Raw genomic sequence first — 25785 nt, forward strand, 5'->3', positions numbered from 1 at the left:
GGCTGACCTTATCTTTGCTCTCAGTAAAGAGGACACTAGGGACTCACGGCTGTAGGACTTGAGTGGCAGTGTGTGTGTGTGTGTGTGGGAAATATCTCAAATCTCTTAAATCCTGCAGCTACAGTTTATGTTAATGTACATAAATACACACACATACACTCATTTAGCAACACCAATACATAGCCATAATCAGCTGTACATCCCAATCAACTCCTTTCAGTTCAGCCTACAACTACCCCTCCCCCCCAGTCACAACCTCCTAACTATGGTGGAAACCCGTGTGCCCAGTGTCCAATTTACTGAACATTTAAATATGGTCACTCCAGCATTTGGATAAGGAAATGTTTTGAAGATGATGATCAGCACACACTCAACCGGCTGTGTCTAAACTTTTGACTGGTACTATAGAGCTCACGGAGTCAAATTCTTTTTTACACACTTTCCACCCTCTCTTCATACCTAAGACGTGAACACACTGCGCCTTTAAGACCAATATATGTAAATGAGCTCTGTTCTGATTGGCTTCTCAGTGTTGCCAGGCTAATTTGTATCTGAAATAACAAATGTTTTAATTATTTTATCAAATCTGTTATTTTCAGGATTATATGTGCGGCTCTGGTTACAGAAGTTCAAAATCTTATTTTATTGAAAATGTTATGATTGGTGGATGTCTCTCTGTTAAAATTACACTGGCTAACATTTCTCTGTAGTTTGGGTACTTTTGCTTTAAATGACATCACAAAAGGAAGTGACATCATCTGGAACAGTCTGGAAGAAAAGGAGGAAAGAAGTTCTGGAGCTGGTTTACACCGTTTACGGGTTGCTTTTTATTTTAGACCAGAGGGTCCATCAAGCTTAGCCCAACCACCCCGTCACACCACAGACACCTGCTTCTGATTAAAAGTGTACACTTTTACTGCAGAGAAAACGATATATGTTAAACTGATCTGCATGTGCGGTAGGAGAGGAACTTAAACTGTGGTCATTTTAGATGGACATTTACCACCCCGTCACGGTTTATTGTGATTGTGGCTTCCATATCAGAATAAATATAAATAGAATTTTATGCTTGGGAAGGGATTTTTAGCTCTTGATGAACATAAAAATATATAAACACTGAAAGCGGTTTAGTAGAATGACCCAAATACTGAGCTTCCCATGATATGGGCCCTTTAAGACATGTTCATATCGGGGGTGTGGTGCCATTCACAAGCAGCTGGTGAGAAGAGCACACGTGTGGACTGTCTTCACATGCAGAATGCAGCTGTAAAACTGTCGAGGAGCTTTCATTCGGATCTACTCACACAGTGCAGTACAGCCGTACACTCCCACCCACAGCCAAGCAACCTCAACAGAACCCACCGTTCACAAAGGGGCTCAGTGCAAGCTGGTGAGCAATCAAACCCAAGCCCTCTCGCCTCCTGCTCGTGTGTCGGTGGGGGTGGTGGTGGTGGTGGTGGTGGTGTGTGCTGTAGTCCTCTGTCTGTTTACGGATGAATTCTCAATTTTGGGAGGGCCAAAATTGGTCAGTTTGGGTCTGCACCCACACCTCCATGTTTTCTGGCACTGGACGTACAGATACACTCGCCATGTTCCCCTCGAAGAGCGCCAAACTCTCAGAAACAGCCCCTGCACTATAAACAGGTATTAATAGATATGTATGCTGCTGTGCATTAGGCCGGGGGTGGGAGGGGGGTGTTTATGAATGTATTATGGATGAGTGGCACACTCAGCAGTTCTCTCGCCCCAATGGCCAAAAAACTAACGACCCACGTCATTGAAAAACGTGTTTTTGCATTTACAGCCTTCTGCAAAAGTTTGCTCGGACAACAAATCCTCCTCAGGAAACTTAACAGAACTGCGCAGGGGTGGGTGCACACACTTCTGCACACGGCTGTACTTTAAAATTTACCACAAGGAAAGGCTTACCTTTTTGTTATTTTTTAAAATTAATCTTAATTAGTTTTTAATGTTTGTGTTAAATTTAATGTTAATAATGCAATAATCAGTAAGGAATTTGAGGGGGTGAAGGGTCTTGCTCAATGGTCCAACAGTGGCAGCTTGCTGAGCCCTGTCATCAATAGCCCGGAGCTCTAACCGCTGAGCACCACTGCCCCCTTATAATCTATTATTATTATTTTTATTATTATTATAGAATTCTTATCATTATCAACAATAATTATATATATATATATATATATATATATAGACCAACTAATGAAGATCTGGAGGAGCGCTGAGAGACACAAGCTTCAGGGGGCGTGTCTACAGAGATGAGTAAATTGGTGACAGTCTAAGTCCAGTGTTTGTTAGCAGCATTAGCCTAGCATCTCCTGTTGTGAGCTAAAGAAACACGTCTCGTCTGATCGAATGAATCTGAGATCTGGGATCCATCAGGATGCTCGGATCATTTACTTTAAGAGAGTCCAGTGTGTGACCAGTCTCAGTATGGTGGTGGTAATGCAGCAGGACGTCCCTCCAGTGGTTAAAGTGGGTGGTAATGTGTAAGTGTCACAGCGAGGGTATTTGGAGCGAGGGTCTGGGGGGCTTTTTGGAGTGTATCTCGGATCTCAGTGCAGACTCAGATGGAGATCAGGTGCAGACCGGATGAATGGACTCCGGGCGCCGGACGAGGCTGATGGATTTGAAGCTGAGAAGATGCTCTTTGTCTTATTGTGTATCTCTGGTCCTGCTGTGGCAGCAGACTAATACAGTGGGCCAAAACCACTGAGTTTTAGACTATCTGTGTAAAGCAGGCGTTGGAGCTCAGCATCCAGCTTCAAACGTTCTCATGTTGGTTTGATATCGGTAGAGAAAAGAAAAGGAGAAAGGCTGATGGAAGGAGAGATAGAAGACGCGACTTACTTCTGAGCTCTGCGGTGATTTAAGACAAAACAGACGAAACACACAATACAGTTTTAAAAACCTTAAAGTGCACACACACACACACACACACACACACACACACACACACACACACACTCACATTCACGCACACACACACACACACACTCATGCACATATACAACCTCGTCCAGGTAATTATAATTGAAAACACTTAGAAATATGGCTCTATATATTACATATCATTCTTTATCATTGTCGACCCACTGAGCTGTTATAAAGGTCTGTATACAGTAAGAGCTCCACCTTCAGCAGTTATGCAGAAATTCTGCACTGCCATGATCAAATCTGGGGTTATTCTCCGGTAGAAACTAGGTGTTACTTTATTACTTTTATTTTTAAAGCTACTTTTTATAATCTACTATTATTATTATTATTATTATTATTATAATATAATTCTTAATGTTAGCAAATAATGTAATAAAAATTTAGTTATTATTTCTACTTCTGTTTATATTTATATTGCTATTTATTGCTAATACTGGTTTGTGCTGCTGTTTTCTACCTTTTAATAGTTTTCATATTTATTAAATCCTGTAGAATATCATATTGTTTTTAATGTTTTCATCTTATTTTACCATGCTGTTGCCTTCATGCCAATTCATGCTATTCGGAAATGTACGTTGTTATCCAATGTTAGGATGTTCCCAGGGATCCAAATATAATTCCAAATGCTCTTTAGTCTTTAGTCACTGGAATATCCCTACTTCGTCTAATTTGGGAATCCCTCTCAAGTTTGGACCATTTCCCCCCAGACAGCACAGGAGACAGCCAGTTCCAGCAGGAAGTAGGTCATTAGTGAATGTAAACTGGCAGCAGATGCCTGCTTTGGTGTGGTGGCATCATTTTTAGCAAACTGGCACAAGGATAGAGCTCTTAGAGTACTCAGATGAAGAGATCAGTTCAACTCAGCATGTAAAGAAATACACGTAGAGTTTTATAGGGACACCCCTTAATCCCCTGGTCAATACAGGTGACGATCAGAGGAGTGTGCAGAAAGGGTTAAAGTGAATTACTATCAGATACACACCTTTATTCATATCATTTAAGACATTTAAGGACAAATGTCCATCACTAAGAACACTTAAAAGCCTCCATGAGACGACTTCAACACTGACGCTTTCATTTGGAGAAGTCGTGACCCTCATTGTGTGCACTGGATACAAATGAGCCAAAGATCTTATAATTAAGCTTCATCAGGTACAGATCTGGACATATGAGGTCTTCCAGGACTGTCACTGGTTATATCAGTAGTAAAGTAAACTACCAGGTATTTTCAAAGGGGAACTCCACTAAACAATCTAAAAAATTAACACTAAAAAATGTAAATAAAATTAAATAAAATTTAAATAAAATTAAATTAAACGAACCGTTCTACAGTGGAGGTCTGGTGTGAAACTCTCGGTTCTAAATAAGCCCCCCCAGTCAGAGCTGGAGTTCTACAGTGGAGGTTCTAGATAAGGTCCCCCAGTCAGAGCTGGAGTTCTACAGTGAAGGTTCTAGATAAGCTCCCCAGTCAGAGCTGTGGTTCTACAGTGGAGGTTCTAGATAAGCTCCCCCAGTCAGAGCTGGAGTTCTACAGTGGAGGTTCTAGATAAGCTCCCCCAGTCAGAGCTGTGGTTCTACAGTGGAGGTGAAGGGAAGCAGACGTCTGAAGCTCTAATAATAAAAGCTCCTCACAGAAAGTTCTTCACCTAATGGTGATGAAGACGCTGCCTGATGCCTGAGACACGGTTCTACCAGAGTTCTGAGAAGAGTTCGACTCTAGAACCTGCTTTTAAAATCAGATCATTAAAATGGTGGAGGGATACATGCTGCAGGGTGTAGTGCGGCTACAGAAAGTAGTCCCTAAAGAAAACTGCATTAGTTCAGATTCTCTATTCACTATTTTACCTTCATCATCATCATCATCATCATCATCATCATTCCATATGAAACTCAGAAGACTCGTGTAGCTGCACTGGTGGGTTTGGATAGGAGATAAATTATGGGCTGTGTCTGTGTTGTAGTCATGGTGACTGAGGCCTGGTTCCGTTCACCTCCACTGTACAGAGATCAGAGTGGGTCAGTTTCTCTACAGTGAAGCTCAGATTCAGACTGACCCCCCGACTCTGACTGAGCTCAGACACACTCTGAGATATGCAGAGAACTTTAAAAAGTTGGTGGAGATTCCCCAGTAAATTATCTGTGAAGAACTTGTGAAGATCATCTTAACTGGTAGAGAGAGTGTTCAGTGTGATGCTTTGTGCTAATCCAGAACTGAATCATAACCAATTAATTCCAGAATCACATGATAAAGTACAGCTGCAGCTTCATTAGTTAAAACCACAGTGTGGGGAAATGAAAATCACCTGGTGTGTTCTCCAGGCTCTGATTCTGTGTGAGAACCTCAGACTAATCACTGCTGCTGATTGATCAAGCAGGTCAGGTCAGTATGTGAACGGGGTTGATGTGTCAGCCCTAGTATCTAGAACTGGTGCCACAGCGGCTCTGCTGGGAAGGCCTGAAGGTTCTTGTTGTACTTACTGGTGAATGGCTTGCAGAAACTTGCGCTGATGTTTTCTGACCTTGGCGTGGTCAATCTTCTTCACGAGCTTGGTGTGTTTGTAGATGAGCCACGTTTCCCTGAGTACGTTAGCAGCCGTGTTCTTCACCTGGATCAGAAGAACAAAGCAGGCTGAATTTGGGGAAGGATGATAGAGGAGAGCCATAGCAGCCTAACACTGAGACATGGAAATGAACTCTATTCTGATTGGCTGACCTGTTTTGTACCTTGTTCAGCATGCTCATTCAAAAAGGCTGAATGGGTGGGGCTAAACTGCTGTAGGCTGAATGGGTGGAGCTTAACTGCTGTAGACTGAATAGGTGGGGCTAAACTGCTGTAGACTGAATAGGTGGGGCTAAACTGCTGTAGACTGAATGGGTGTGGCTAAACTGCTGTAGGCTGAATGGGTGGGGCTAAACTGCTGTAGGTTGAATGGGTGGAGCTAAACTGCTGTAGGCTGAATGGGTGGGGCTACACTGCTGTAGGCTGAATGGGTGGGGCTACACTGCTGTAAACTGCTGCAAATAAATCTTGGCAAGTGAAATCATCTGAAATCTAGTAAATATATCTCATGTTATTTATCAAACATTCATACAATAATAATGAGAATAATAAGAAATATTACATATAATGATTTGATTAAATCCAATCCATCCATTTCCATAACCTATATTAGTGTTGTTATATTTCTCTGTTAAAATGAACAGAAAGGAGTGAAATTAGTGCAGAATAAGAGATAAACTGACTTTTTAGCCACAAAATAAATTGTTCCGATTGTTGAAGCTTGAGTCACACATATGTATATTTTAGTAAATTAGATCATTCTGAACGTTTTTACAGCTGTGTCCGAGCAGGACCTCATCACAGTGAATCTGCGAACTCCGCAGTGGCCGTTTTGGACCCGGCTGAATTGTGAGGATATGGGAAACTGCAGTCCAACTTTCCTCTATAAAATTGTGTCATCAGAATGTATCCTGGCCTTTTGCCGGAGACTCTGCGCCGAGAATCAGCATATTCAACGCTTGGCTTTCGGCTGAGGCTTTGACAGTTTGACATAATGTTCTCTGCTGCTCTGAATTCTTCTCGCTCCATGGAGAACCATGTGCTTCATCATCATCAGGGAAAGACGAGTGCGTGGAGTGTGTATGAAAATGACTCACTCTTTTGCAGAGCTGAGTGTCCATCATAAAGTTATGAACGTGTTTCTCCGCCTTGGTCAACTCCAGCTTCCTGGCGACTACTGCAACCACCAGGGCGGTACAGCCAGCTCCCTGTGAGGACAAACAAGACGTTCCAGACGAGTCAGAGAGCTGATATCCCTGCGGATTTTCCCCGACAAAAAGGATTCAAAACATAATTAATAACAGCTGTGATTAATTACAAATAAAAAAGAACGATTAAACAAGGTTACTGAAAAAAACACAGCTTAAGGTACACACTGTAAAACCCTAGATAACTTCCCCAGTCAGAGCTGTTCTACAGTGGAGGTTCTAGATAACTTCCCCAGTCAGAGCTGGAGTTCTACAGTGGAGGTTCTAGATAAGCTCCCCCAGTCAGAGCTGGAGTTCTACAGTGGAGGTTCTAGATAAGCTCCTCCAGTCAGAGCTGGAGTTCTACAGTGGAGGTTCTAGATAAGCTCCTCCAGTCAGAGCTGGAGTTCTACAGTGGAGGTGAAGGGAAGCAGACGTCTGAAGCTCTAATAAAAGCTCCTCACAGAAAGTTCTTCACCTAATGGAGATGAAGACGCTGCCTGATGCCTGAGACACGGTTCTACCAGAGTTCTGAGAAGAGTTCGGCTCTAGAACCTGCTTTTAGAACCAGATCATTAAAATGGTGGAGGGATACATGCTGCAGGGTGTAGTGCGGCTACAGAAAGTAGTCCCTAAAGAAAACTGCATTAGTTCAGATTCTCTATTCACTATTTTACCTTCATCATCATCATCATCACTCTATATAAAACTCAGAAGACTCGTGTAGCTGCACTGGTGGGTTTGGATAGGAGATAAATTATGGGCTGTATCTGTGTTGTAGTCATGGCGACTGACACCTGCTTCCATTCACCTCCACTGTACAGAGATCAGAGTGGGTCAGTCTCTCTGTAATGACTGTAAGACAGTGAATGTAGCAGCAGAACTGAGCTAGAACTTTCTGAAGGTTTTAGAGAAGCTAGATTTAGTTACTCAGTCGAATTAAAACGTGAGCAAAAAAAAAGCAGTTATGGTTAGGTTAGGTTAAGGTATCCTCACGCAGTCTGAGGTGTAAGTGGATATTTCTGAATGAACGTTCTCTGTGTTCTATCCGAACATGATCTTCTGTGTTGGACAAAATCAAGGATAAGCATTGTTCTCCAGTGTCCTTCATTACCGGCGTGATTGTAGGCGGGAGGAGAGTAGCTGTGGCTTCTGAAGTGTGCAGTAAATCCAGGGCACACAGGCAGATGTTGATTAATATTTTAAAGATGCATGTCCTGCACTGCGCTGCCAAAGCAAATTCCTGCTATGCTTCTCATACTTGGCACTGAACACACTAAGTGTTTCCTTCCTCGAGCACGTTCTCCTAGAAATGAGCTAGTGCTGTTATTTACGGGGGTTTGATTCTGCCGTCACTTCACATTCCACTGTAGTCAACATAAAACATTAAAGGAGCTCTCTGCTGAGACTAGGAAAACCCCTCCTCATGAACATACACTATATGGACAAAAGTATTGGGACACCTGCTCATTCATTGTTTCCTCTAACTGTCCCTACTGTCCAGGGGAGAAGGCTTTCTACTAGATTATGGAGGAGCACTGCTGTGAGGATTTGATTGCATTCAGTCACAAGAGGTCAGGCTGTTAAATTATGATGATGGTGATCAGAATCCCACCTCATCCCCAACTCATCCCAAAAGTACTGGAATGCATTCAGCTACTAAGTTTGAGTTTCACCCATTGCTGACACAGATGTGCAAATGCACACACACAGCTTGTCTAGTCCCTGTAGAAAACTACTGCCAATAGAATAGGACCATCTGGAGCAGATCAACATCATGACCCTATTGGCTCCATGCTGCCTAATAATGCCAGGCGTGGACTAGAGGGGTGTAAAGCCCCCCAGCATTGAGCTGTGGAGCAGTGGAGGAGTGTGTGTTCCAGTGTTCTCTGGAATGATGGTGGAGGAGCTCCATCCAGTACTTTGCTGCTCCTGCAAAAAATCTAGTAGAAAGTCTTCTTCTCTGGACAGTAGAGACAAGAAAAGCAGGATCAGCTCTTTTTTAATACCCTTAATTTCAGAAGAAACACACATGAGAAGGTGTCCCAATACTTTTGTCAATTCAGATATGAGCTGGTGTATTCCTTTTAAAGTATCTAGTATGTAGTATATTTTATATAAGATAACGAGTGGACCCACCATGATTCCGGTCAGTAGACACACCCCCTTCCCACAGTAGGTGTGCGGCACCATGTCTCCATATCCGATGGACAGGAAGGTTATGGAGATCAACCACATCGCGCCCAGAAAGTTACTGGTGACTTCTTGTTTATCGTGATATCTGAGAACACAGAGAGAAAAACAGCATAACAGCATCGTTAGTGAGGAGCAGTACTGAACATAGCTGCAGGTTCCCTACTGCACACAGCCTCTTTACACCCGCTCCACCTCCAATCCTACTCCTAAAGCCTCCTCGCTCCTTATGCAGGAACACTGATCCACGGTTTTCTGCGTTTGGATGCTGGTATACACAGTCAAAAGTTTTTACAACCCTGGTCAGACTCCACGTGCTGATGATGTAAGTGTAAATACGTCACATCCTGAACATAAAACACACTTCCTGTTTAATCACTGAATTTAACAGAAAAATAAAGATTACAGCATTTCATTTGTTATTAATTGGCTAAATTCAGTGAATAAATAGAAATTGTGTCTAAAATGAGCAAAAGTTGAGTTTGATTATTTACTTATTTCCACTTACAGAAGATTCTACACTGGGACAGAGAGAGGCCTTCATTACTTCACTTACTGGAACACACCCTACGTTATATCACATCACCACCAGAACAATGAACCTGCTCTTAAAAGAGCTCTGTTTAAAGCTGGTCGTGAGTCTGTTCAGCTTATCTGTAAGCAGTGTTGGTCAGTGAGGTGACAATTTTGTTGTGGATATCATCAATACCTGACTGCACTGTGTCTCATTACACAGAAGAATCAGCCCTGTTCAACTGCAGCCTCTGAAATATTTAATAAAACTGAGTGTTTGATAGTATTTCTGATTATTGATGAAATATTCAGATTAGTCAGTAATTATAAATATTGTGTGTCATGATTTTTAGATATTAGGGTGACCAAAACAGAGAACACTGAGGACACACAGGTGTCTGCTGTGGTTAGGATGTTATGGCTGTAGGGATTCAAGTAGTCCTAGGTTGCTGGGCAGTGGCAGTGTGTGTGTCTGTGTGTGTGTGTGTGTGTGTGTGTGTGTGGGGGGGGGGGGTGATTTAAATACTTGTAGCTACATCTACCTTTTTATCAAGACTAATTAATAATCTTAATAACCTTCAGGCCTGAAGAAAAAAACAAAAAAGGTAAAAAATAACGTTGATGAACATCTACTATTTCACTAATCCCCTGTCAGTCCTCCTGGTGTGTCCCACAGGCTATAACTGTGAGTGATTGATTATTGATTTGATTGATTGATTTATCAGAAGCTCAGCGCTTTCGGACCTTTCCTTGCTCTCACTGAGACGATAGTAAGTACAGTGTTTTGTGTTTATTCATGTTTGCATTTGGGCATTTATACGCTGTGAAGGGAAGCAGTCTGACCAATAGTGGCGTTGAGAAGGCGGGGCTTAAACGGACGCGCAGAAGTGAACACTGACCTGAAATCAGTGTGAAATCCCAACATCCTGATCCCAACCCTGACCGGATGCATGTCTGGTCACCCTAATATTTATAACCTGAATTAAACCTTCAGAAAAGGATTCTTAAATCATTTCTCAATAAGTTATTAAATATTAATAGAAAATAGTTTAAAACAGTTACCTTCTTCAGAACTGTATAAAACCCCTTTGCCAGTCTCTTTCTAATTTTAGGTTTTTGCTAAAACGCTAAGCTGCTTTCTTGCTTTGCATGTTTGTGTGCTTAATGCAAACCTGCAGGATTTCCTAATGGTCCATATTTCCACCAGGACGGGGTACCTGTGCCCTAATCTGGATATAAACCCCACTAAACGTCCTGACGGGGAAGCTGTGTGAGCAGCAGCTGCAGACTAACACTGCTTTTAGCCTTTTAGCATCTGCATGATCCTGAAACTGATCTGGCCAATCGTGCAGCTTTGCATAAGCCTTGCAAATCCTGCTGATCTCATTGGATTGAGCAGATTTGTGGATTTTCTCCCACTTCCTCTCCTGAATGTATGAAAATACTGAAATATGACATTACTGCTGGGCGAGCGGATTTGACTGCAGGAACGCTAAACATGCTACACTGGTCAGAACCGGAAATAATGACCTTCAGATGTACACTAATTAGTCTTTTCATCAAAATCAGCTTGTTTATGATTAAAACATTAATTTTAGATAAAAATAACAACACTGATAAAATCTCATATACAGTGCTGTGCAAAAGCTTTAGTCCCCCTATATCAGAATAAAGACTAATAATATCACTCCTACAGAACGTGGTGGAGGTTCTCCATCACTGTGTTCATCATTAGAACATCTCCAAAGTTCTCCTCTCTCATGGAGTCTAGTGTTATTTAGAGTTCTCCTCAGATCAACACCTGGTTTGGTGGTAAATCAGGGCTTAATGATGGTAAATCAGGTGAGCTGCTGCTGCTGCTGCTGCTGCTGCTGCTGCTGCTGCTGATGGAGGTGAACACATCCTCCACACTGTGCTGGCTGGACTGGGGGGTGTCCAGGAGAACCCTGGAGGAACCGAGCTCTGTTCTTCAGACTAGCTCACCGACAAGATCTCACTACTTTCTTTCTTCAGAATGAGAAGCTCTTGTTTCTCCTTTTTACTGGATTCATGTTCAGCTGCTTTATCTGTTCTGATGAGATCTGGAGCTTCTGCAGTAGAACCCTCTCACTGCTGAGAGACGGGGGTAGGTTTGTACTGACAGTAATTAATATTATTTTTTAATTTATTTGAAATACTTTAGGTCACCAGAGATCAGAAAATATGAATAGTATGTATCTGATTTTAAATGTATGCCTTATTGCCCAGCCTCACACCCAAAGTAGGGGTTCTTCAATGATGGGAAATTGTTGTTCTTTATAAAACGTTTCTACATAAAAGGGTTCAGCTTCAAACTATAAATGCATTTAAACCATGTAATAATGTGTCTAAATCTTCTGCACATTACTGTATATATTTTGTGCCCTTTGAAATCAGAGCGCTCCAGGACATCCGACACCGTTCACTGTGGTTTTGGTGCACAAAGAATGAGCCATCTGATTTTGGGAGTCCATTAGGGGTCATTTGAGAAGTCCAATTGCATTTGAAGGACAATCTGCACGAGGGCCCAAAGTGTAGTACGAAGCAAACAGAATGATCAGGGCCTGACCGAATTGGGTTAAATAAAAGGTGGCCCCGGTCACATAGGAAGCCATGCAGCACAGCGACCGGGGGCAGGTTAAAAGGGAGCGGTGTCTGCATGGAGCGAGTGTGTGTCCGTCCGGCAGCTCTCTGTGTTCAGGCTCAGTCGGCTACAGAGAACGAGTCGGTGTAAGACTGTTGTGAGAGACACAGCCCATTACACAAGCACAAAGCAGGGCATAGAGAGCGGAGCATGCTGGCAATGTTTCCGCATCCACAGGCATCATTAATTCAGCTAACACACTGCACACACAGCCGAACCACCAAACGGCCCAGTCCACTGAAAGGTAAGGGGTGGAACAATGACTACAGGGGGGCAATAAGCCAATGCTGAGTGTACTGTGGATTTCATAAGCACATAAAAACACTGAAATGTGTGTTTCGTTAAAGACAGTGTGATTAGCCATGTTTAATTCCATACACTACATTAATTCTTCATCATCACAGCACTACAGTTTATAAACTCTTCATCATCACAACCATACAGTTTATAAACTCTTCATCATCACAACCCGACAGTTTATAAACTCTTCATCATCACAACCCGACAGTTTATAAACTCTTCATCACAACACTACAGTTTATAAACTCTTCATCATCACAACCCGACAGTTTATAAACTCTTCATCATCACAACCCGACAGTTTATAAACTCTTCATCACAACACTACAGTTTATAAACTCTTCATCATCACAACACTACAGTTTATAAACTCTTCATCACAACCCGACAGTTTATAAACTCTTCATCATCACAACCATTGTTTATAAACTCTTCATCATCACAACCATTGTTTATAAACTCTTCATCATCACAACCCGACAGTTTATAAACTCTTCATCATCACAACCCGACAGTTTATAAACTCTTCATCATCACAACACTACAGTTTATAAACTCTTCATCATCACAACACGACAGTTTATAAACTCTTCATCATCACAACACTAGTTTATAAACTCTTCATCATCACAATCCGACAGTTTATAAACTCTTCATCATCACAACACTAGTTTATAAACTCTTCATCATCACAACCCGACAGTTTATAAACTCTTCATCATCACAACCATTGTTTATAAACTCTTCATCATCACAACACTACAGTTTATAAACTCTTCATCATCACAACCCGACAGTTTATAAACTCTTCATCATCACAACACTACAGTTTATAAACTCTTCATCATCACAACCCGACAGTTTATAAACTCTTTATCATCACAACCATTGTTTATAAACTCATCATCACAACCCGACATTTTATAAACTCATCACAACACTACAGTTTATAAACTCTTCATCACAACACTACAGTTTATAAACTCTTCATCATCACAACCCGACAGTTTATAAACTCTTCATCATCACAACCCGACAGTTTATAAACTCTTTATCACAACCATACAGTTTATAAACTCTTCATCATACAGTTTATAAACTCTTCATCATCACAACACTACAGTTTATAAACTCTTCATCACAATCTTACAGTTTATAAACTCTTCATCAGAACACTACAATTTATAAACTCTTCATCACAACACTACAGTTTATAAACTCTTCATCACAACCCGACAGTTTATAAACTCTTCATCAGAAAACTACAGTTTATAATTAACAGTTTGTAATTAACATTACCGTTTATAAACTCTTCATCACAACCCTACAGTTTGTAATTAACATTACAGTTTATAAACTCTTCATCACAACCCTACAGTTTATAAACTCTTCATCATCACAACCCTACAGTTTATAAACTCTTCATCATCACAAAACTAGTTTATAAACTCTTCATCATCACAACCCGACAGTTTATAAACTCTTCATCACAACCCTACAGTTTATAAACTCTTCCTCATCACAGCACTACAGTTTATAAACTCTTCATCATCACAACCCGACAGTTTATAAACTCTTCATCACAACCCTACAGTTTATAAACTCTTCCTCATCACAGCACTACAGTTAATAAACTCTTCATCACAACCCGACAGTTTATAAACTCTTCATCATCACAACCTGACCGTTTATAAACTCTTCATCACAACCCAAAATTTATAAACTCTTCATAATCACAACACTACAGTTTATAAACTCTTCATCATCAAAATCCTACAGTTTATAAACTCTTCATCATCACAACACTACAGTTTATAAACTCTTCATCACAACCATACAGTTTATAAACTTCATTATCACAACCCAAAATTTATAAACTCTTCATCATCACAACCCTACATTTATAAACTCTTCATCACAACCCCAGTTTATAAACTCTTCATCATCACAACACTACATTTATAAACTCTTCATCATCACAACCCCAGTTTATAAACTCTTCATCACAACCATACAGTTTATAAACTCTTCATCATCACAACACTACAGTTTATAAACTCTTCATCATCACAACCCAAAATTTATAAACTCTTCATCACAACCCGACAGTTTATAAACTCTTCATCATCACAACACTACAGTTTATAAACTCTTCATCATCACAACCTTACAGTTTATAAACTCTTCATCATCACAACACTACAGTTTATAAACTCTTCATCATCAAAATCCTAGTTTATAAACTCTTCATCATCACAACCCCAGTTTATAAACTCTTCATCATCACAACCCCAGTTTATAAACTCTTCTTCATCACAACACTACAGTTTATAAACTCTTCATCACGAATTGAAAATGGTTCTGTACGGCATAAAAAGGTTCCACTTACAGTTGATATGAATTGTCATAGTTAAATCATATCATAGGATCATATTTGAAATGCTGATATTCATACAGTTTAAATATTTACATTTGTTAGATTTATGCTTGGTATGTAGTCTATCATTACGTACTGGGTGACTATAGGTTATATAAGGGTCGGAGTTTCTTACTTTTGGTCCGTCTACATCCCTGATTAACTGCGCTGGGCAACAAGATGATGTTTATCAATATGCTGATCAATTCTATTCCCTGCAGAAAAATCCAGCCTGGCCAGCTTAAACTGGCTGACCGTCTTAGCTCCTGACCAGTATAAGGTATGTTTTTGTTTGAGTTTGATGGTTTAGCTGATCTACAACCAGTATGACCAAGCTTGACCATGTTTGTTGAACAGAATGACCAGCATCACTAAAATCAAATGAAATGTACAGTAGCTGGGTAAGCAGTATAGGGTGTGATCATAATTCACCTGAATTACCAGCTTTTCTCCCACCTTGACCATCTGAACCGACCTACCAGTAAAAGCTGGTCCTGAGCTGGACTTTTCTGCAGGGTTGTTTCTGCTAGAGCTTGTTCCATTGGAGATCAGGTGCAACTCAGTTATTATAAAATGATCAAATAAAATGACATGTAGATTGAAACTGATTTGATAGTATCTGTGCCCTCACTGGCTCATTTCAGCTCATCAGATTTCAGGAACCTGGTGGTAAGTTCTCATTAATGTTTCTTAAAGAACAGTGATATTATAGTTACTCCACAAACCCCTGCTGACTAGAGCACAATACCACCGCTCATAACCAGACCTGTGCTCTTCTACATACTGAGGATTAGACTGGTCAGATCAGATATACGTGTGTGTGTGTGTGTGTGTGTGTGTGTGTGTGTGTGTGCTGACCGCAGCGTAGTACTGTACAGCGCATTTATGTGCCTATTAATCAATCAGCAAGTGTCCTGCTTCTCTGCCTGTGGATTTAACGGAGGACTCATTAAGCTGAGTGCTATTTAAGGAGGCCTGTACTGGCCTGTCGACCTGTGATTTAAGACAGGGACGAGCGTTTGGCGTTCTAGGGCCGTGCCTGGGGAACGCCGCCATGCCCCAGGGTCCCTGAGGTGCTGACATAGCGGCTTTCATTTCTACCATAACACCCCACCTCCCCTCCACCCGGCCAGCCAACACACCTCCAATTAGCACATTAGCTTAGCTGGCCGTCCTGCAGCACTGAGTACTGATGCACTGGTGCCGCCCACATGTTTACCCCACTGTTCTGTCCCTTCTGTGTAGTTTCAGCACGTCCCAGCACATATAAAGCACATTAGCTTTAATAACCAGAGCATATTCATCCCATTTGCTGAAATATAGCTGAAGTATAGCCAGGCCATACTAACCGTATTAGTCGAATGGGAAGCATTTATGATACTTTTGCTTAAACACACATATTAAGCACCTGTTTAGTTCGCTAACTTGCACATAAGCACATTAGCCTAAACCGCTACCACATGACCCCTCAGCTCGGCCAGCTATAGCATATTAATTAATAGCTAGAATACTTGAATAGCTAGTGTATTTGAGCACATTTGTGAGACAGTACTGTATAATTAGGCCATATTAAACATCAGTCCAAATGACTGGCATTTACAGAGCATTAGCCAAAGTCACTAGCACACTGGGCCCATATCAAGCAGGTTAGCCTTAAACACACACATATTAAACACATTAGTGCTGGTAGTTATCGCTTGTATTGGCTTAAACAGCTCACGCATATTAAGCTTATTAAGCTTATTAACCTAAATAACTGGCATACACAGTTTTATACAGCAGTATTAGCCTAATTACCTAGCACAGATTAAGCTTATTCACTTAAACTACTATCCCATTATAAGCACACTGGCCTGAATGCTAATAAGAAGTACTTTGGATTAAACTCACACATTAAATGATAAATATACATACGAATAAATATATAGCTTAGATACAGTAACTACCCCAGATTAAGCACATTAGCTTCGCCAGTTCTCTGTTAAATAAATAGTGTATATTAAGCGTATACAGTTAGCTCTAGTATTGGGGTTACAATCTGCATCTTTATTGAATCAGTAATTATTAATCATGTCTGATTTATCAATTTATAAACACAGCATTAACTAAATGACTGCTGGGTCAGCCATTACTGACTGTCTTCACCTCCAGATTTATCCATTCAGCTTAAATTAACTTCAAATAATTTTGATCTTCATTTTTTGTGCTTTTTATATGAACAGAAGTGCAGAGAATATTAATCTGTATAAATGTTTAAATTCAGTCATTAAGAAAAAGAAATACTGTGTCTGTCCCAGTGTTCTGCTCTACTCTGCAAACAATTCTAATATAAAAACACGATAAACACAATAAACATGATAAACACATGTAACCTGCACCCACTGATGGCAATCCTAGAATGGGTCAAATATTAAGCACATCATCTTAAATAACTAGTGTACAGTAAGTGGAATAGCTTATTTAGCTTATTTAGTATTAAACACATTACTGCATTAGCAAAACTAGAGCATATTAAACATATTAACGTACATTTACTACATATTCGAAAAATTATTTTAACTAGCTACCATAAAACTGTCTAGATCATGTGCTGATAATGAAACATAAACTAGAATAAAGGCACATGAATAATGACTGAACATCCCGTAATTTGGCTGACAAATCTGCATAAACACAAATGTGATTATCTTACTGGCTTAACTGTGATTTTAAACCCGAAACTGAATAACGACAACAACGACGACGGTGACAACAACAACAAGAAGCAAAACAAAAGTAAAACATCATTCTAGGCCCAAGTGTTCAGTCAGTTCATACAGAAACATGGCTCTCCGTGAGGGGAATACGTCATGCCAGCTAACAACCATACCCCTCGCACCTTACGGCAGCCAGCTGAATGGTATGGAATGGTGGGTGAGGAGAGCAGGTGGTTTGGATCATAATCTGGGGAAAAGAGAAGGGGGAACGTGTGCAGAGATTAGCCACAAGGCTCAGCGTGACCTGATTACTTTAGCTTCGGCGCTCTCGTCCACCTTGGGGTCTGGATAAGCTAAGCTACGAGCGGGAGCCTGCCGGGCCTTCACCTTCCCCCGAGATATGGGCCAAATGTATTCCCCTAGCCAGAACAGCAAGTCAGCACAGGTCAAAGGTCAAACAGATAAAAAAAAAGGGCCTCGGGGAACGAAAAAGACAGAACCATGAGCATGAAGACGACCATGTTCTCACATGGTGTCGGATAAGTGAAAATCCCAAAATCCAAACGATAACAGACAGTAAATGGAAATTGGCATAACTTTTTGGACCGCTCTGAACACAGACCAGCACAGAGGAAAAAAAAGAACCCAAAAGAATAAAATTATGAATAAATTAAGAATAAATGACTCATTCAAAGACTTTGGGATCTCCAGCATGTCAGCAATGCAATGCACTGGGGAAGGAATGCATGATTGCTGTTCCGCAGAATGGGCCACCGCGACCCATCCGGACAGGCCAGACGAAGCTCGGTAAAAGTCATGGGCCAGATTTGACAGCTTTTCCACTTTTCCACGGATGAAAAAAATCAAAACAAAACACACAGACTCACTTTGGACCCCTATCCAGCAGCAATGTAGGGTGGGGGTGGGAGGGGTAGGGGGAGGGGGGGCAAAAAACACAACAATGAACAATGTGCACCGTAAAATATGAACAATAAAGAACCCCCCGTGGACGCGGCGCCGCCCGCTGTCCGTCTCACCTTTCGCACACCCGCACCGTCCAGGCCGCTATGATCCAGGAGGAGATGCTGAAGACCAGCAGGACGGTGCCCGGGCAGATGGTCATCAGGGTCTTCATGACGAAGCGCGTGTTAAAGTTGATCTTGTTGAGGGCGCCGATGCTGCGCGACGAGGCGTCCGTGAACAGCTTGCTGTGCAGCAGCATGACCCGGCCGATCAGGTAGAGCCGCAGGAACATGGGGATGGACAGGATAATGTCCACGTCCGCGTCCGCCACGGACGGCGCGTAGGTGAAGGCCAGCCGCGCCGTCCACGTAAAGACGTAGTGTCCAGGGATGGGGTGGATGGCGCACACCAGCAGCTCCAGGACGATGAACAGAATCCGCTCGTAGGTCATGGCTATCCGCCAGTCGTCCGCTCCGTTATCCACCATGAACAGCTGTGGAGGAGACACGGACAGGAGATGGGCCGACAGTGTACCTTCAGCCAGACAGTCAGATCTACAAGTTCCCTCACTTTCGCTAAAGGTACTTGATGATGTTTTGCTCTGGAGCTATGAGGCTAATGTCGTGACAAACTGCTAAACATGGAAGTGTAAGTAACTATACGGCCATACGGTAAAAATAGCATATCATTACTTACTGTAAAACACGTGATCACAGACAAACCACATCAGTAGAGATTCTTAAACTCTGCACTTCATCCAATTAAACCGAAGTAATGAGCAAAAGTAATTACACATGCAGTTTGTTAGTTGTTGCAGCGTTCAGTAAATGTTAAAGCGTCAATCTGACCATTACACCTGTCCAACTGCTCCGAATCAGGAGAGAGACGGCGGTTAGCATTAGCTTAGTTAGCAACAGTTAACAGTCTGCTCACCATAGAAACACCCCTTTAAGTTGCACGCATTGCTGACACAGATGTGCAAATGCACACACACAGCTTGTCTAGTCCCTTGTCTAGAGAAGTACTGCCAATAGAATAGGACTCTCTGGAGCAGATCAACATCATGACCCTATTGGCTCCATGCTGCCTAATGCCAGGCGTGGGCTAGAGGGGTATAAAGCCCCCCAGCATTGAGGAGCTGTGGAGCAGTGGAGGAACTGTGTTCTCTGGAATGATGGTGGAGGAGCTCCATCCAGTACTTTTGGATGGGATGAGTTGGGGATGATGAGGTGGGGTGATGATCATCATCCAACATCCCGACCTCACTAACGCTCTTATCACAGGAAAGACACTTGAGTTAAGAAGAAACTATAAATGATCAGGTGTCCCAATACTTTTGTCCACATAGTGTTTGTTAGATCATAGCAAATGGACTTAGTCTAAATAAAGAAGCATGAAAGAAAATTTTTAGCTTTAATTATTTAATATAAAATAGATATAACTGACAGATCTGACAGAAAGTCCGATATTGACGGTTCTGTTTATGCCCTCTGAGCTGGATATAGTGTTTCAGGGAACGCCGTCTCATTGTGGAATTACGGCCTAAAGCATTTCGTTTATCATCTGTTTAGTGCACATGTTTATAAATGGCATCTCCAGCCACTAAACAATGCTCACATGCCAATGACTGGCAGACCTTTATTGCATTATGCCTCCTATTAGCCATCAGCTAATTCCTATTAGCTCTAGGTACGATGACATCATATATCAAACCCTCTGCTCGCTCCGTAAAGAGCTAATGCTTCAGCAGAACGGCAATGACACTGCATAGCAGGCATCAGGAGCTACAATAGCCACTACATTTATTTTTGGTAATACTTCAAGTCATTAGGATTTGGCATGAGAGCCAGTAGCATAATCTATTAAACTTCTCCCTCCATCTCTCTCTCTCTCTCTCTCTCTCTCTCTCTCTCTCTAATTGCCTCCAGAGCTGACTCGGCCACTTACCTGAATTTCTCGTGCATGATACATAATAATCAGACCGAGGAGAATTAGAGTGGAAAGGCTGATAAGGCATTTCAGTGCAAATGAATATGAGGATTCCTGTAAAAGACACAGAAAAGAGCCGTTAGATCATTAAAACGTTTTCTAAATAAAAGACAAGAAGACCAGAGTCTGAACACTGACAAGACAACAGGTGTCTCTCCTGATAAACATCACATCAATATAACACTGCATCATTACTGTAACACACTGCAGCTCTACTGTAACACACTGTATCATTACTGTAACACACTGCATCATTATTTTAACACACTGCATCATTACTGTAACAGACTGCATCATTACTGTAACACACTGCATCATTATTTTAACACACTGCATCATTACTGTAACAGACTGCATCATTACTGTAACACACTGCATCATTATTTTAACACACTGCTTCATTACTGTAACAGACTGCATCATTACTGTAACACACTGCAGCTCTACTGTAACACACTGTATCATTACTGTAACACACTGCATCATTACTGTAACACACTGCAGCTCTACTGTAACACACTGCATCATTACTGTAACACACTGTATCATTACTGTAACACACTGCATCATTACTGTAACACTGCAGCACTACTGTAACACACTGCAGCACTACTGTAACACAATGCATCATTACTGTAACACACTGCAGCACTACTGTAACACACTGCAGCACTACTGTAACACATTGCATCATTACTGTAACACTGCAGCACTACTGTAACACACTGCAGCTCTACTGTAACACACTGCAGCACTACTGTAACACTGCATTATTACTCTTACACACTGCATCATTACTGTAACATATATGGCATTTAGCTGACGCTCTTATCCAGAGCAACTTACAAGGTTACTGGTATTACAGAGGAGGGCCAATGTAGTGTTAGGAGTCTTGCCCAAGGACTCTTATTGGTGCAGCGCAGCATAGTCACCCAGACCGGGAATTGAACCCCAGTCTCCCACGTAGTGCGGTAGCTCACTGGCCGGTAGCAGTGTTATCTGTTGCTCCACATCAACCACTAACACACTGCATCACTACTATAACACACTGAACCATTACTGTAACACTGCATCATTACTGTAACACACTGCAGCACTACTGTAACATTGCAGCATTACTGTAACACATTGCAGTATTACTGTAACACACTGCATCATTACTGTAACACACTGCAGCCCTACTGTAACACACTGCAGCACTACTATAACACACTGAACCATTACTGTAACACTGCATCATTACTGTAACACACTGCAGCACTACTGTAACATTGCAGCATTACTCTAACACACTGTATCATTACTATAACACAGCATAACCAATGTAACACAATGCAGCACTACTGTATCACACCGCAGCACTACTGTAACACACAGCATCATTACTGTAACACTGCAGCACTACAGTAACACTGCATCATTACTGTAACACACTGAAGCACTACTGTAACACAGCACAACTACTGTAACACACTGCAGCATTATTGTAACACACTGCATTACAACTCTTACACACTGCGGCACTACGTTAACACACTGCATCATTACTGTAACACACTGCAGCAATACTGTAACACAGTGCAGCACTACTGTAACACTGCATTATTACTCTTACACACTGCATCATTACTGTAACACACAGCATAACTACGGTAACACACTGCAGTACTACTGTAATGCTGCAGCATTACTGTAACACAGCATAACTACTGTAATACACTGTATCATTACCATAACACAGCATAACTACTGTAACACACTGCAGCACTACTGTAACACACAGCATCATTACTGTAACACTGTCTCATTACTGTAACACACTGTATCATTACTGTAACACACTGCGGCACTACAGTAACACACGGCATCATTACTGTAACACACTGCAGCACTACAGTAACAGTAAGGCCCATATCATAGAAAACTGAACCGTTTGTTAGCACTGTTTACACGTCAAAATGTCCCATCCAGTCCATACAGTTGCAGCTAAGCTACAAAAACAGCCCAGGTTGATTGCATCATGGTTGTGACATCACACCTATTCACATATTGACATGTGTAAATGAACTGTAAAAGCACACGAACGAAAGGAGGGGAAATCTGAACGCAGTCTGGGAGCTGTGTGGAACGTTGGCCCTGTGAGGGTCGGTTCCAGTTCTGCATGGGGAGAACAGGCTCCGAGCCTGACCTGCCCTGCCTTCTTCTCTCTGGATGACATTTCTCTCTAACAGCATCAGTACAAATGAATGTCACTGAAGCTGTCTGGCCGTGCCGGTATTCTGGAACACGACGTGCCGCTCGGGCGGTGGACTCTCCCTCATGACAGAAACACACACACCCCGGAGGGCCGGCTACTAAAGCCATACCCCAAAAAACACTGCAGACGGCCTCCCTTCAACTGAAATGCATGGCGGAGGTGGAGTAGCATTAGCAGGAGGACGAGACGCCTGGACAGTGCAGAACTGACGTGATTCAGCATTACGCTAAAACAGCAGCTCAGGAAAAGAGAGCAGACCGAGTCCCACTTTCCTTAAAGGAGCAGTTCAGTAAATAATCCGAGCACCACGACTGATCTCCGAGCTCAGACCCAGTCCATCAGACTAGACGTGTTCGGGATCTGACGTGAGCTTCTTCAGGAGATGCTAGACTACTGGACTAAGACGGGCGCTAATTTACTCATATCTGTAAACACGCCCCCAAAACATTCATCCCTCAGCTGGTCACAGACGGTTTTATTTTTCTTTTTACGGCAGATGATCATTTGTGGTTGTATGTTTACATTTCTGCTGAGTAGGTGTGGTCTGTTGCTCGGTAACACATGTAACAACTGTTTATTGACCTTGATTAAAGGAGCAGTTCAGAGAAAAATCAGAGTATCATGATTGATTCCCAGATTCAGTCAAACAGCCATGACAGCCAACAAGACATGTCTGGTGTCTGATGTGAGCTTCTTCAGTTTACAACAGGAGATGCTAGGCTAATGTTGCTAAAAAACACTGAAGTTGGACTGACACCAATCCCATCTCAGTAAACATAGTAAATATAGTAAAAACTGTTTTATACTTTAAATATAAATACATATATATGTGTGTTTTTGTATGAATAATAATCAGTAGAGTGAACAGTGTAATGTTCTTGTTATGTAAATAAGCTCATATGGAATGTAAATGTAAATCAGATGCAAATGGTGTAAATATGTGATGAATGAAACAAAATACAGCAACAACAACAACACAAGGCCTGTAAAGGTTAAAGGCGCTGCGTCGAGCGTTTAGCATTACCGGGCTACATCTGGAGGACGAAAAGGAATGATGCAATTAAAATCTAATCACATTCCCCTCGAACAGATTTTCCCTTCACGGAAGATGAGCGCCTCGGCGCTGGAAGAATCCGGGAGGTTTTCGATGCGAATCTGTATCCCAGTAAAAAGCTTTCCTAATTTTAGCCCTGTAACGGTGTGGTCAGCACTGGCCGTATCCGGTGACTTACGAGGGCTACATTAGACGGGGACACTTTGCCTATCTGGCTCGTAACACAGATGAGCTTGTTAACGTCCTTTAAATAATTGAGTGAGACTATAATTAAGAGCAGGTTCTCTCAGCCGGCTCTGATTCAGCAAGGAGGAGAGAGGCAGTGGGGGCGGTGTGAGCACGCGGCAGAGCGCGGCCAGTTCCCTCAGGGCTCCGCTGATGTACTGGGGCTGATCACATCGACCGGCCGATCCTGATGATCTGCGGTTTTAGCAATGTCGTAGATGTGAAAGGTCTGCTACCCGAACCGAGCATTATTATTCTGATTTTTGGGCCATGTTCAGGCCAGGCTTCCAGCTGGGTTTTGGGCCAGGTTTTGGAACAGGTTCAGGTGCGGTCTTTAGCTGGATTAAGGCCGAGTTCATGCCAGGTTTGAGCCAAGTTTTAGGATGGTTCAGGTGAGGTTTTGGGACAGATTTAGGGTCAGGTTTAGGCCAGGTTTTGGGTATGGTTTAGGGATGGGTTCATGCCAGATTTGAGCCAGGTTTTAGGATGGTTCAGGTGAGGTTTTGGGACAGATTTAGGGCCAGGTACAGGCCAGGTTTTAGGCATGGTTTAGGGCTGGGTTCAGGTCAGATTTGAGCCAGGTTTTAGGATGGTTCAGGTGAGGTTTTGGGACAGATTTAGGGCCAGGTACAGGCCAGGTTTTAGGCATGGTTTAGGGCTGGGTTCAGGTCAGATTTGGGCCAGGTTTCGGGGCGAGTTTAAGCCAGGTTTTGGGGAAGATTAGGAATGGGTTCAGGTAAGGTTTGGATCAGGTTTCAAGACTGGTTCGAGACAGGTTTTGAGCCATGTATTATGGACAGATTTTGGCCTGGGTTTAGGACCAGTTTTTGTCCAGATTAAGGCCGGGTTCAGATCAGCTTTAAACCAGGTTTCAGGACTGGTTCGGGCCAAGTTTTGAGCCATATTTTGAGCTGGGTTTGGGCCAGGCTTTGGGACATTAATTACGCACAGATTTTGGGCTGGGTTTCAGGCTGGGTTTGGGCCGGGTTTTTATGTACAACACTGAACAGAACAGGACAGACTTTAAAAGGAGAAATTCTATGAAGATCCACTGAACACTGCCTTTCCTAAAGAACCCATGAAGAACTGTTCACTGTGATGGATCTGTGTTATAGGCTGGAAATAAACAGATCACTCCATCACCACAGACGCAAGTACTTTTACCGACCTTATTGATTTCTCACGCACTAAAGACGTCCCATATTACCAGAGTGGATTAGTCACTTAAAGCTGATCTATATTTACTGCTCAATTTGGGGGTTTAAAAGATTCCCTTGATGATGCGGATCTGGACACTTTTAGCATCCTTTAACTCTAAAAGGCATCCTTCATTTCCCTCCCTCGGTCCTCTTCTACTAGACTCATAACAAACGACACATCTCAAAATCTATATTTATATAATAATATATACTCAAAATAGAGCAAACTGCAGCTCTGTGTAAAAGTCTTGATAAACAGTGTCTCTCGGCCGTCAGCGTGTTTACCTGTAAACAGTTTAGGCTTGATTCAGCCTGTAGACTGAAGGGGTGGAGCTCAACTGCTCAGGGTTAAATAGTCGGGGGCTAAACTGCTGTGGCCTGATTGGGTGGAGCTTTACTGCTGTGGCCTGATTAGGTGGAGCTTTACTGCTGTGGCCTGATTGGGTGCTATACTGCTGTAGACTGAATGGGTGGAGCTAAAAACTGTGGTGAGCTGAATTGGAGGGGTTAAACTGCTATAGGTAAAATGGGAGGGGCTTAACAGCTACAGGCTAAATGGGAGGGGCTAGACTGCTATGGTCTGATTGGGTGGAGCTATACTGCTATGGCCTGGTTGGGT

At 42.2% G+C, this 25785-nt stretch overlaps 1 protein-coding gene across 2 annotated transcripts in view; it reads right to left on the minus strand.

The window, feature by feature from the left end:
* Positions 1-285: 285 nt before the first annotated feature.
* Positions 286-25785, minus strand: part of kcnn1b (potassium intermediate/small conductance calcium-activated channel, subfamily N, member 1b) — a 58266-nt gene continuing 32766 nt past the window's right edge. Inside the window, exons 3-8 of one of the 2 annotated variants that reach the window (XM_072681238.1) lie at positions 20390-20485; positions 18517-18935; positions 8839-8980; positions 6610-6720; positions 5431-5558; positions 298-2874 (exon numbers count right to left, since the gene is read on the minus strand). In XM_072681238.1, coding sequence (XP_072537339.1) covers positions 2862-2874; positions 5431-5558; positions 6610-6720; positions 8839-8980; positions 18517-18935; positions 20390-20485 — 909 coding nt within the window. In that variant the 3' untranslated portion in view covers positions 298-2861. Of the gene's footprint in view, positions 5559-6609; positions 6721-8838; positions 8981-18516; positions 18936-20389; positions 20486-25785 lie in introns of both variants that reach the window. The other variant, XM_072681237.1, reaches the window with a different exon arrangement.

This window comes from Salminus brasiliensis, chromosome 6 (assembly GCF_030463535.1).
Source record: "Salminus brasiliensis chromosome 6, fSalBra1.hap2, whole genome shotgun sequence".
Classification (NCBI taxonomy): Eukaryota; Metazoa; Chordata; class Actinopteri; order Characiformes; family Bryconidae; genus Salminus; species Salminus brasiliensis.